General features: G+C 44.8%; 1 protein-coding gene and 1 long non-coding RNA gene across 4 annotated transcripts in view; one reads left to right on the top strand and one right to left on the bottom strand.

The window, feature by feature from the left end:
- LOC138794474 (uncharacterized) overlaps window positions 1-12,479 on the top strand; it is a 59,776-nt gene that overhangs the window by 36,246 nt on the left and 11,051 nt on the right. The window contains exon 4 of one of the 3 annotated variants that reach the window (XR_011363454.1): window positions 8,161-8,228. The exons of the other annotated variants lie outside the window; for them this stretch is intronic. This is a non-coding gene — a long non-coding RNA (uncharacterized lncRNA). The remainder of the gene's footprint in view (window positions 1-8,160; window positions 8,229-12,479) is intronic. 3 annotated transcript variants of the gene reach the window in all.
- MFSD2B (MFSD2 lysolipid transporter B, sphingolipid) overlaps window positions 1-12,479 on the bottom strand; it is a 39,408-nt gene that overhangs the window by 23,028 nt on the left and 3,901 nt on the right. Inside the window, exons 2-5 of the mRNA XM_069973078.1 lie at window positions 10,270-10,386; window positions 7,249-7,373; window positions 1,764-1,887; window positions 343-421 (exon numbers count right to left, since the gene is read on the bottom strand). Of these exons, the coding sequence (XP_069829179.1) occupies window positions 343-421; window positions 1,764-1,887; window positions 7,249-7,373; window positions 10,270-10,386 (445 nt within the window). The remainder of the gene's footprint in view (window positions 1-342; window positions 422-1,763; window positions 1,888-7,248; window positions 7,374-10,269; window positions 10,387-12,479) is intronic.

Raw genomic sequence — 12,479 nt, forward strand, 5'->3', positions numbered from 1 at the left:
TCTTCCCTGGCCTTTTATTCTGAGTCCCCTCTAACAATTTCTGCAGTGCAGTGGCTAGTAGCACTTTAAATTCACGTTTCTGTTTGGTCTCTTTTATTCTTTGATCTATAAGTTATGTTTTATTGCCTTATGGTGCGTTCACACCTACAGGATCTGCAGCTGATTTTCTGCAGCAGATTTCATTTAAATAACTGAACACAGCATCAAATCTGCTGCAGATCTGCTGCAGATCCTGTAGGTGTGAACGCACCCTGAGGGTGTGAGCTTAGTCAGTGATAAATGTATCTCTAATCCAAAGCTATCACAGCAGGTTGCTATAATACATGTATATATCACACTTACGGTACGCTGTTGCGGAATCCCTTTCTGTCTGGTCTGTGCTAAGGAACATGGTCAGTGTTGTATATGGAACATGGTAAATCTAGAAAAAAATATTTATTTCTTAAGAACCCAAGAGCTATATATATTTCTAAAGCAGGTTTATTTTAATACAGATTTTCATTGAACTAAATAAATGATGGGCTGATGATTCCCATTTTGAGAATATCTTTAAGATTTGTAAATTACTTCTATTTAAAAAAAATCTCAATTCTGTAAGTACTTATCAGCTGCTGTATGCCCTGCAGGAAGTGGTATATATTTTCCAGCCTGACACAGTGCTCTCTGCTGCCACCTCTGTCTAGGAGCGGTTTTCTATGGGGATTTGGTACTACTCTGGACAGTTTCTGACAAGGACAGGGGTGGCGTGAGAGAGCACTGTGTCAGATTGGAAAGAATACGGCACTTCCTGCAGGACATACAGCAGCTAATAAGTACTGGAAAACACTGGAAGAATTGTCACTGTCATATACATGATAAAAAACTGTTCTAAATTTTTTTCTCTTATCAGTCCAGGTCTGAGTGTTCACACCCGCACTGATCAGGAGAAGAGTCAGACTCCATAGAGCTCCATTATAAGTCTTTTCTTACACAGAGCTGGGAGAAGATGTGCTGCACCCTGGTCCTCTCCCCACTCTATTTCCCGATCTGTACAGGTGTGAACACTCAGACACGGACCAATTAAAACTTTTGACATGGCGTCTCTATGACATGTCCAAAGTGTTTTTGCAACAACAGAAACACTTTAAGGCTTCCCTCAGACTGAACTTTTGCATAGTTTTTTTTTAAGGGGTGGAAAAAAAATCCACAAAAAATGTCCAGAAAACTGAAAGCAGTTTTTCTCTTGTCTTTTTTTTGTTTGTGTTTTTTGGCAGTGTTTCTGGATATTGACTTCCCAATCAAAAACCAATAAGAAAAAATAATTTACATCTTCAGCAGAAACTGACATGATAGGGATTTAAAACAGATATACTATACACCATATAGTGCTTAAATAAGCCCAACGTACAGTGACCAAATAACAGCATCATCCATAGAGTAATCTTGTCAGGCTCAGTTCACACTGACATTTGTGTTTTCAGCATATAGGTAAACATAAACATTGACTTCTATGGCATAATGGCGAAACATTGTTTCTGTTCGTGTTTCACTGGTTTCTATTTTATTATCTATTTGTTGCACGCTGCAAATCCGGGCCCTGATGTCACTGTGAAAAAAACGATGCAACAATGTGTGATGTAATTCGAGCAATTCACCATTAGATGGCGCCAAAGTACTGCACAAAGTCTGTAATATGTCAATAGATAGCGTCTGATTCAGCAAGTGGAGTCATGTGACAGGGCAGGTAAATGAATGTAATGGATATGACACTGTATGATACTCACCGTGCTCAGTGCTTGGAAGGAGCAATAGAACAGCAGATACCAGAAGACTCTTCCAGTCACAAATGGAGGAACAAACCACAAGAAGAAATAAGAGAGCACAAGAAATGGGGTGCACCCCAAGATCCTGAAACACAGAGATCAGATGACACAACATATAGCAACCTCTCATAGTATCGTATATTATTCTATGAACTACGGCCGTATAGTCACATCAGACAAATGGCTATGCCATTCCTTACCAATGCCATGATATAATGGGGTGAGACCAGAGATTATTATTAGAGAGGAGCAGTTTATACACCAACTGCCTTTGGTCTCCGTGACGCTCCACCCCAGGTGCCTGGAAAAGCTGGATCCAGTCCTGGGAAACTGGGAGAAGTTTCCCAGGACTGAATCCAGCTTTTCCAGGCACCCAAGGTGGAGCGGCAAAGCTCCTGGTTGAGAATATAAACCGAGTGCCGAGCAAACAAAGTGATTTGCTTCTTTTGTAATGTAAATCTCTCATCTCTAACTATTATTATGATGATTATTATTAATATTTCTTTTTAGCGCACTATATATATGATAAGCAGTAACCCTGGTCACAGGGTGATAGGCGGATGTATCACGGCAGTGAGCTCCAGAGTATGGAGGAAGCTCAGGAGAAATCCTGGAGATGACTGTGTGAGGAGCGGACAAGGGGAGGAACAGACAGAGGTCTGGTATGGGGAGATCAGGTCAGAGCTGTATGGAGGGGACAGGATACGGTTAGCCTGACGGTTTGCTGGGAAACAGGAAACTAGTGAAGGGCACTGGGGGCAACAGGTATATACATTAGAGACAGGGGAGACAGAGACCATAGACAGGGGTAACAGAATTGGACCCCTCCCCCCCGGTCCATCTAGTCCATCTTTTATTATCTTAGGATAGATATATGTATATACCAGGTAGGTTTACATTCACTTACTGTAAATTTACCTACCACATCTTCTGGAAGTTTTTTCCAAGCATCTACTACTCTTTCAGTAAAGTAATATTTTCTCACATCGCTTCTGATCTTTCTCCCAACTAACCTCTCACTGTGTCCTCTTGTTCTTGAGATTTTTTCTAAAAACACCTCCCTCCTGAACCTTATTTAGTCCTGTAACATATATTAAGGTTTCCATCATATTCCCTCTTTCCCTTCTTCCTCCTGTAACATATATAAAGGTTTCCATCATGTCCCCCTTTCCCTTCTTCCCCCTGTAACATATATAAAGGTTTCCATCATGTCCCCCCCTTTCCCTTCTTCCCCCTGTAACATATGTAAAGGTTTCCATCATGTCCCCCCTTTCCCTTCTTCCTCCTGTAACATATATAAAGGTTTCCATCATGTCCCCCTTTCCCTTCTTCCCCCTGTAACATATATAAAGGTTTCCATCATGTCCCCCCCTTTCCCTTCTTCCCCCTGTAACATATGTAAAGGTTTCCATCATGTCCCCCCTTTCCCTTCTTCCTCCTGTAACATATATAAAGGTTTCCATCATGTTCCCTCTTTCCCTTCTTCCTCCTGTAACATATATAAAGGTTCCCATCATGTCCCCCTTTCCCTTCTTCCCCCTGTAACATATGTAAAGGTTTCCATCATGTTCCCTCTTTCCCTTCTTACCTCCAGACTATACAGATTCAAAGCATTGAGTCAGAGACCACAGACAGGGGCAACAGGGACAGATACAAGAGACAGAAATAACAGAGACAGACAACACAGGCAGATATCAAAGATGGATACCAAGGACAGGGGCAACAAAGAGGAGCATCAGACATAGTAATAATATAAACAGACAGCAGGGACAGGGGTATTAAACACTGACACCAAGGGGAGGGGCAAGAGAGATGGATACCAGGAAAACAGATTGGCACCATGGAGCAAAAAAAAAACAAAACACACCAAGGGAGAGGAAGAAAAATCACAAAGTTACTATGAAAGAACCATAAATAGTGGACTTCATTGTGTAGCGTGCGGACAGCAGCAGTGTGATATAATAGATGTATAAGAAGCCGTCTCCCCTCCTGTATATCTGATCTGATCTGTGGTGGAGCTGAGCACTGTCCATACCAGGAGCTGCTAAAAAAAAAAAAGTCCAAAAAACAAAGGGACAATGCCGGTCACCAGTTCTGTGAGACAATGGTGATGTATTGAGTCAGGTTCTATGGCCGTCTGTGGGATAAAGGGCTGCAGGGGATTCACCTCGGCTGATTGTGCGGTGATAATGAAAACAGGACGTTCTAGCAGCGTCTGCCCGAGCTCAGCCGGTGCCACATCTGCTGCAGGAGGGGAGTACGGCAACTACTTACACTGAGCCCAATACAACCTGCTGCAGGAGGGAAGTACTGCAACTACTTACACTGAGCCCAATACAACCTGCTGCAGGAGGGGAGTACTGCAACTACTTACACTGAGCCCAATACAACCTGCTGCAGGAGGGGAGTACTGCAACTACTTACACTGAGCCCAATACAACCTGCTGCAGGAGGGGAGTACTGCAACTACTTACACTGAGCCCAATACAACCTGCTGCAGGAGGGAAGTACTGCAACTACTTACACTGAGCCCAATACAACCTGCTGCAGGAGGGGAGTACTGCAACTACTTACACTGAGCCCAATACAACCTGCTGCAGGAGGGGAGTACTGAAACTACTTACACTGAGCCCAATACAACCTGCTGCAGGAGGGAAGTACTGCAACTACTTACACTGAGCCCAATACAACCTGCTGCAGGAGGGAAGTACTGCAACTACTTACACTGAGTCCAATACAACCTGCTGCAGGAGGGGAGTACTGCAACTACTTACACTGAGCCCAATACAACCTGCTGCAGGAGGGGAGTACTGCAACTACTTACACTGAGCCCAATACAACCTGCTGCAGGAGGGAAGTACTGCAACTACTTACACTGAGCCCAATACAACCTGCTGCAGGAGGGAAGTACTGCAACTACTTACACTGAGCCCAATACAACCTGCTGCAGGAGGGAAGTACTGCAACTACTTACACTGAGCCCAATACAACCTGCTGCAGGAGGGAAGTACTGCAACTACTTACACTGAGCCCAATACAACCTGCTGCAGGAGGGAAGTACTGCAACTACTTACACTGAGCCCAATACAACCTGCTGCAGGAGGGAAGTACTGCAACTACTTACACTGAGCCCAATACAACCTGCTGCAGGAGGGAAGTACTGCAACTACTTACACTGAGCCCAATACAACCTGCTGCAGGAGGGAAGTACTGCAACTACTTACACTGAGCCCAATACAACCTGCTGCAGGAGGGAAGTACTGCAACTACTTACACTGAGCCCAATACAACCTGCTGCAGGAGGGAAGTACTGCAACTACTTACACTGAGCCCAATACAACCTGCTGCAGGAGGGAAGTACTGCAACTACTTACACTGAGCCCAATACAACCTGCTGCAGGAGGGGAGTACTGCAACTACTTACACTGAGCCCAATACAACCTGTTGCAGGAGGGGAGTACTGCAACTACTTACACTGAGCCCAATACAACCTGCTGCAGGAGGGAAGTACTGCAACTACTTACACTGAGCCCAATACAACCTGCTGCAGGAGGGAAGTACTGCAACTACTTACACTGAGCCCAATACAACCTGCTGCAGGAGGGAAGTACTGCAACTACTTACACTGAGCCCAATACAACCTGCTGCAGGAGGGAAGTACTGCAACTACTTACACTGAGCCCAATACAACCTGCTGCAGGAGGGAAGTACTGCAACTACTTACACTGAGCCCAATACAACCTGCTGCAGGAGGGAAGTACTGCAACTACTTACACTGAGCCCAATACAACCTGCTGCAAGAGGGAAGTACTGCAACTACTTACAATGAGCCCAATACAACCTGCTGCAGGAGGGGAGTACTGCAACTACTTACACTGAGCCCAATACAACCTGTTGCAGGAGGGGAGTACTGCAACTACTTACACTGAGCCCAATACAACCTGCTGCAGGAGGGGAGTACTGCAACTACTTACACTGAGCCCAATACAACCTGCTGCAGGAGGGAAGTACTGCAACTACTTACACTAAAGCTTTGGCTGTCCATGCATGATGGGAGTTGTAGTTTTGCAACAGCTGGAGAGCCAAGGTTCCCTACACCTGATATAGAGGATATCCTTCTATGGAGTGTGTAAGACAGGGATGGGGAACCTTCGGTGCTCCAGCTGTTGCAAAACTACAATTCCCATCATGCCTGGACAGCCGTTGGCCGAAGGTTCCCCATCCCTGGTGTAAGATGTCTCTGTCCTGTGATTTCGCCCGCTGTCCGCTCACCTGGTGCTGAAACTGCTCAAACCTGATACTCTGCTGCAGACAAGTAATCCTGCTTGCTGCGCTGTATAAGGAGCAGGTCCTTATACTTACAAATTACTTTGGTATCAGGGGTCCAAGATGATAAAATAGAGACGTGGAATATGGGTCCAATCTCTTAAAGGGATCCCGTCACCATGATAATGCTACCTAAGCTATCAGCATCATGTTATAGAGCAGACGTAGCTGAGCAAATTGATATATATCTTTATGGGAAAAGATTCAGTATAACTTGTAATTTATTGATTGAAATCTCTGATGTTTCTATGCTAAAGAGTCCCGTCCATTGAGTGACACCGCCCACTGGACTCCTTATCACAGAATGATCTGGGATTTCAATCAACATGTTACAAGTTATACTGAATCTTTTCCCACAAAGTTATATATCAATCTGCTCAGCTCCTCCTGCTCTATAACATGATGGTGATAGATTACATAGCATTATCTTGGTGACAGGTTCCCTTTAAGAAAGGAACCATGATCACTGGTTATTTTTAGACAGAAGGAAGGGATCTTATGGGTCCTCTTCTGACCCTTAGACTACATTCACACTAATTTCCATCAGGGACCAAAAATATCCCAGCTAAGGATATAACTGACCTGAATGGGGACCAGCAAACCGACATACACTGGCCATCCTCCAAATCTTCTCTTACTTCATCGCTACTATATGGACCACCTGTGTATGGCCCATATATGTTCAAAGGGGTACTCCAGCGAAAAAAAAGTTTCTTTTAAATCAACTGGTCCAAGCAAGTGCCAAAAATTAGTAATTTACTTCTATTGCAAAATCTCCAGTCTTCCAGTACTTATCAGCTGCTGTATGCCCTGCAGGAAGTGGTGTATTCTTTCCAGTCTGACACAGTGCTCTCTGGTGCCACTGATGTCCATGTCAGGAACTGTCCAGAACAGTAGCATTACCCATAGAAAACCATTCCTGCTTTTCAGACTGGAGAGAATACACCACTTCCTGCAGGACATACAGCAGCTGATAAGTACTGGAAGACTGGATATTTAAAATAGAAGTAAATTACAAATCTCTGGCACTGTTGATCTGAATTTTTTCCCACTGGAATAATCCTTTAAGGCTGAAAAAACATCCCCAATAAGAGTATCACTGCAATAGGATCTCACCCACCATGGCATCAGCCGTCCAATTATGGTCCATTTGCTTTTGTTAATGCAAAATCCAACAATAGGGTCTGTGATTCCACCCCAGGTTTTCCCGATACACAGCACCAGGGAGGCCTCGAAGGGAGTAATCTGTGGGAGACAGGATTATTAGCAGATTACAAACCTGAAGCATCTGGATCCCAGGGCTCGTCTATAGGAATGGAATCATTCTCAAATACTGGGAATTCTACTCTGCCATGTTTCTATATCCTATCTATCCAGGATAAGAAAAACATGGCAGCTTTCTTCCAGAAACAGCACGGCTCTTGTCTTGTCTTGAGTTGCCAAGCCACACCGCATTTTTTCACTAATCGTTCAGTGTAATTGCACATTGTTCATGTCGGCTGATCGTTGTGTTCTATTACACAGGACAATTATCGGCCATAACGGCCGATAATCGTTCCGTGTAGTAGGGCCTTTACTAAGCCTGGATAATCCCTTGAAATAAATTGTTGGTGTGAATTGTATCAGATGAATAGGTATGTCTTTATGGACGATCACCAGGGACTGGCAGGAGTGCACCAGCACTACATAGTCTTTATATACAGACATGCCACCTATATACAGGGCTTGTCTGCATGTCATATAACCTTGTTACACTATCTACATCAGGTGAGCTAACAGAAAATGTACAGCGCCATAAAGTGACAATACACAGAGCATCAACCAATGGTGTGTGGTTAACGCTATAGCCGCCTTCAGGTATGACAGCCCCTGGACTATAGGAGGAGACCTACATATCAGGGACTATGAATTCTTCAACATAACATGAGTCCATACGTGTCACATGTATTTCTGACAGTCCGGCAAGTAAATTTAATAGACTGTTCTAAAATTTACTTCCCAAACAGTTCACCTCCTCCTTATCCCCACTCAGGTCCCCAGGCTGTATCACTGAGCTGCAGTACCAGACACAGCCCATGGGCACAGGTGGCGCTGTTATTGGTAAGCAAGCAAATCATTCTAACTTTAAAGTAATCCAACTAATTGGTCTAAACTTAGACTAGACAGTCTTCAGATACGCCAGCCACTGTAATAAATCTGGCAGCATATCAGAAGACTGTCCAACACCGGCCAGCACAGCCTCAATCACACTGTGGGGACGAATGGTGGGTGATAACTCTGTCCAGCCTCTTATATGCTGCAGAGTGTCAGCTGTTATAGACAGATTGATGATACCCTCTGTGAATGAGCTCACTCCATACAGTACTGCATGTAGGAAGGGTAGTGCGAGGTGTTAAAGGGCTACTCCAGTGATTTTTTTTTCTTTCAAATCAACTGGTTTTAAAAAGTTATATAGATTTGTAAATTACTTCTATTAAAAAAATGTCCAGTCTTCCAGTACTTATCAGCTGCTGTACGTCCTGCAGGAAGTGGTGTTTTCTTTCCAATCTGACACAGTGCTCTCTGCTGCCATCTCTGTCCATGTCAGAAACTGTCCAGAGCAGTAGCAAATCTCAATAGAAAACCTCTCCTGCTCTGGACAGTTCCTGACATGGACAGAGGTGGCAGCAGAGAGCACTGTGTCAGACTTGGGAGAATACACCACTTCCTGCAGGACATCCAGCAGCTGATAAGTATGGGAAAATTTGAGATTTTTACATAGAAGCAAATTACAAATCTTTATAACTTTTTGAAAGCAATTGTTTTGAAAGAATATTATTTTTGATGGAGTACCCCTTTAACACTTGTCCTTATTTGTGGGCACATCACTCTATGTAATTAAAAGCTGACTACTAAATCAGAATGTCTGTCAGCTTCTCTTTTCCACCTATAGGGGCCCCTGGTAAACATGGGCCCTAAGCAGCAGCCTAGATTTAGCCCTGGGACAGTAAATTGTCCAAATGTAATAAACTTAGTTCTGGATTGGGACGTGACTCCTCCAGTGTTTAGATTAGTGGCTGAGTTATGTCTCGATACTTATTGTTATTGTTTTTGTATCATGGACTCTCTGCCCTTAAAGGGGTAGTTCAGCAAAAATCATTTAAATCAACTGGTGCCAGAAAGTTTCAAAGTTTTGTAATTTATTCCAATTAAAAAATCTCAGGTCTTCCAGTTGCTGTATGTCCTGCAGAAAGTGGTGTATTCTTTCTAGTCTGATACAGTGCTCTCTGCTGCCACCTCTGACCATGTCAGGAACTGTCCAGAGCAGCAGCAAATCCCCATAGAAAACCTTTCCTGCTCTAAAGACTGGAAAGAATACAGCACTTCCTGCGGAACATACAGCAGCTGATAAGTACTGGAAGACTTGAGGTTTTTTTAAAAGAAGTACATTTCAAATATTTGGCACTTTCAGGCACCAGTTGGTTTGAAAGAAAACTTTTTTTTCTTTTTTGCTGAACTAACCCTTTAAGGAAAAGAACATCTACTTATAGGGTGGGTTCCCACTACGGAACCCGAGCGGAAAATTTCCGACGGAATCCGTAGCTCGTACCCGTCCACAACCACGGGCCTCTCCACCTGTGCATAGAATGGTGTCTAGGAGCTACGAATTCCGGCGGAAATTCTCCACTCGTCATCCGTAGTGTGAACCCACCCTTAAGCTGTAGAAATCCTTTTGTATCAATACCCTTAAAGAAGCCCTCTAGGCTTCATTCCCACTACATACACATTCACCATCACTAGTCCAACAGTGCTATCCATTTCATCCCAGTACAGCCTTTCATTACTATAACTGGGTCATGTGATTACCAGTCTGACCAACAGAAAATCACAGTGCTTAATGTGTCACAGGAAGGGGTATGCCCAGGGTCAGCTGACCTATAGGATGACATCATCACCTATCAAATCCCCCGTCAGCTCTCAGAGCCATCCCCTCCGTACTCTATTTGTACACTGCTACTGCTGCTGCTACCTGTATGGGATCAGGATATACAGTAGTTATATATAGTTATACGCCTCCCATCAAGCTGCATTTTTGCTGTGGTTTTTATTTAATCTTTTCCATGATTTTCCTGGTGCTATTATATGGTAATTATCCTCTTACCTGTGCCACATCCAGGAGGTAGATCTGCAGGAAGAAGGCTGACGCACTGCCCGCCACCTGGTTGGGGGCTCCGCCTATTGCATAGCACACTTTCCTGAACACAGAGAGTCTGTGGTCCTGGAAATAAATACAATAAAAGTGTGAATATATATGGAGATCCATCTATATGACTGACAGTCATGGTATACTTAAGCTGAAAACTATTTCTTTCAAATCAACTGGCGCCAAAAATTTGTAATTTATTTCTTTAAAAAAAAACCTCAAGTCTTCCAGTACTTATCAGCTGCTGTATGTCCTGCAGGAAGTGGTGTATTCTTTCCAGTCTAACATAGTGCTCTCTGCTGCCACCTCTGTCCAGAGCAGGAGAGGTTTTTTATGGGGATTTGCTCCTGCTCTGGACAGTTCCTGACATGGACAGAGGTGGCAGCAGAAAGCACTGTGTCATACACCACTTCCTGCAGGACATACAGCAGCTGATAAGTACTGGAAGACTGGAGATTTATTAATAGAAGTAAATCACAAATCTCTGGCACTTTATTATACCAGTTGGTTTGAAAACAAGTTTTGGGCTGTACTACCCCTTTAATAAGATGTGATTGGGGCACTGTAAACAAAAAAAGGCAGAAACCTCCAACATTATCACATAAGAACCAGTGTTTAGTCTGCCTGCTCATTCCTTCTGTGCGCCCTTCTAACACTATAACACATCTGGTCTTAGAACCTGTTCGGTACTCTTCATATCGCACTTGCAGTGTCTCTGTGGTGTCTTCCGCCGCACATTATAGTATCCTCCTGATATACGGGGGGGGGGGGGGGGGATATCACTCAGTGGTGAGTGTCCATCAAACACAATTTCTGCATTGCCTTTTTTGGGCAGTAAAAACACCAAAAGAAACTGACAGCAGTTTTTCCTGTTTTTTTTTTGTCAGTTTTTCTGGCAAGTTCTCCTTTCATTGTAAATAAGTGCAGGCACTTTTATCTCTTGGGTTTTTTTTTGTTTTTTTTTCAAGTCATGTGATTTTTTTCATCATGCAATTCCAGGATCTCTATTGTAGATACAATTTCTATTGCAATGTGCAACAATGGCCGTTGTTTTATGAAAATATACGTGTGAACATAGCCTTAGGATGTCCTGGAAAACGTGCAGCATTAGGGCGTCCAAAAAACGTGCAGCCTTAGGGCGTCCTGGAAAACGTGCAGCCTTAGGGCGTCCTGGAAAACGTGCAGCCTTAGGGCGTCCTGGAAAACGTGCAGCCTTAGGGCAACCTGGAAAACGTGCAGCCTTAGGGCGTCCTGAAAACGTGCAGCCTTAGGGCGTCCTGAAAACGTGCAGCCTTAGGGCGTCCTGGAAAACGTGCAGCCTTAGGGCGTCCTGGAAAACGTGCAGCCTTAGGGCGTCCTGGAAAACGTGCAGCCTTAGGGCGTCCTAAAAACGTGCAGCCTTAGGGCGTCCTAAAAACGTGCAGCCTTAGGGCGTCCTGGAAAACGTGCAGCCTTAGGGCGTCCTGGAAAACGTGCAGCCTTAGGGCCTCCTGGAAAACGTGCAGCCTTAGGGCATCCTGGAAAACGTGCAGCCTTAGGGCGTCCTGGAAAACGTGCAGCCTTAGGGCGTCCTGAAAACGTGCAGCCTTAGGGCGTCCTGGAAAACGTGCAGCCTTAGGGCCTCCTGGAAAACATGCAGCATTAGGGCGTCCTGGAAAACGTGCAGCCTTAGGGCGTCCTGAAAACGTGCAGCATTAGGGCGTCCTGGAAAACGTGCAGCCTTAGGGCGTCCTGGAAAACGTGCAGCCTTAGGGCGTCCTGGAAAACGTGCAGCCTTAGGGCGTCCTGGAAAACGTGCAGCATTAGGGCGTCCTGGAAAACGTGCAGCCTTATGGCGTCCTGGAAAACGTGCAGCCTTAGGGCGTCCTGGAAAACATGCAGCCTTAGGGCGTCCTGGAAAACGTGCAGCCTTAGGGCCTCCTGGAAAACGTGCAGCCTTAGGGCCTCCTGGAAAACGTGCAGCCTTAGGGCCTCCTGGAAAACGTGCAGCCTTAGGGCCTCCTGGAAAACGTGCAGCCTTAGGGCCTCCTGGAAAACGTGCAGCATTAGGGCGTCCTGGAAAACATGCAGCCTTAGGGCGTCCTGGAAAACGTGCAGCCTTAGGGCCTCCTGGAAAACGTGCAGCTTTAGGGCGTCCTGAAAACGTGCAGCCTTAGGGCCTCCTGGAA

Source organism: Dendropsophus ebraccatus, chromosome 6, assembly GCF_027789765.1.
Source record: "Dendropsophus ebraccatus isolate aDenEbr1 chromosome 6, aDenEbr1.pat, whole genome shotgun sequence".
In the NCBI taxonomy this organism is placed as follows: domain Eukaryota; kingdom Metazoa; phylum Chordata; class Amphibia; order Anura; family Hylidae; genus Dendropsophus; species Dendropsophus ebraccatus.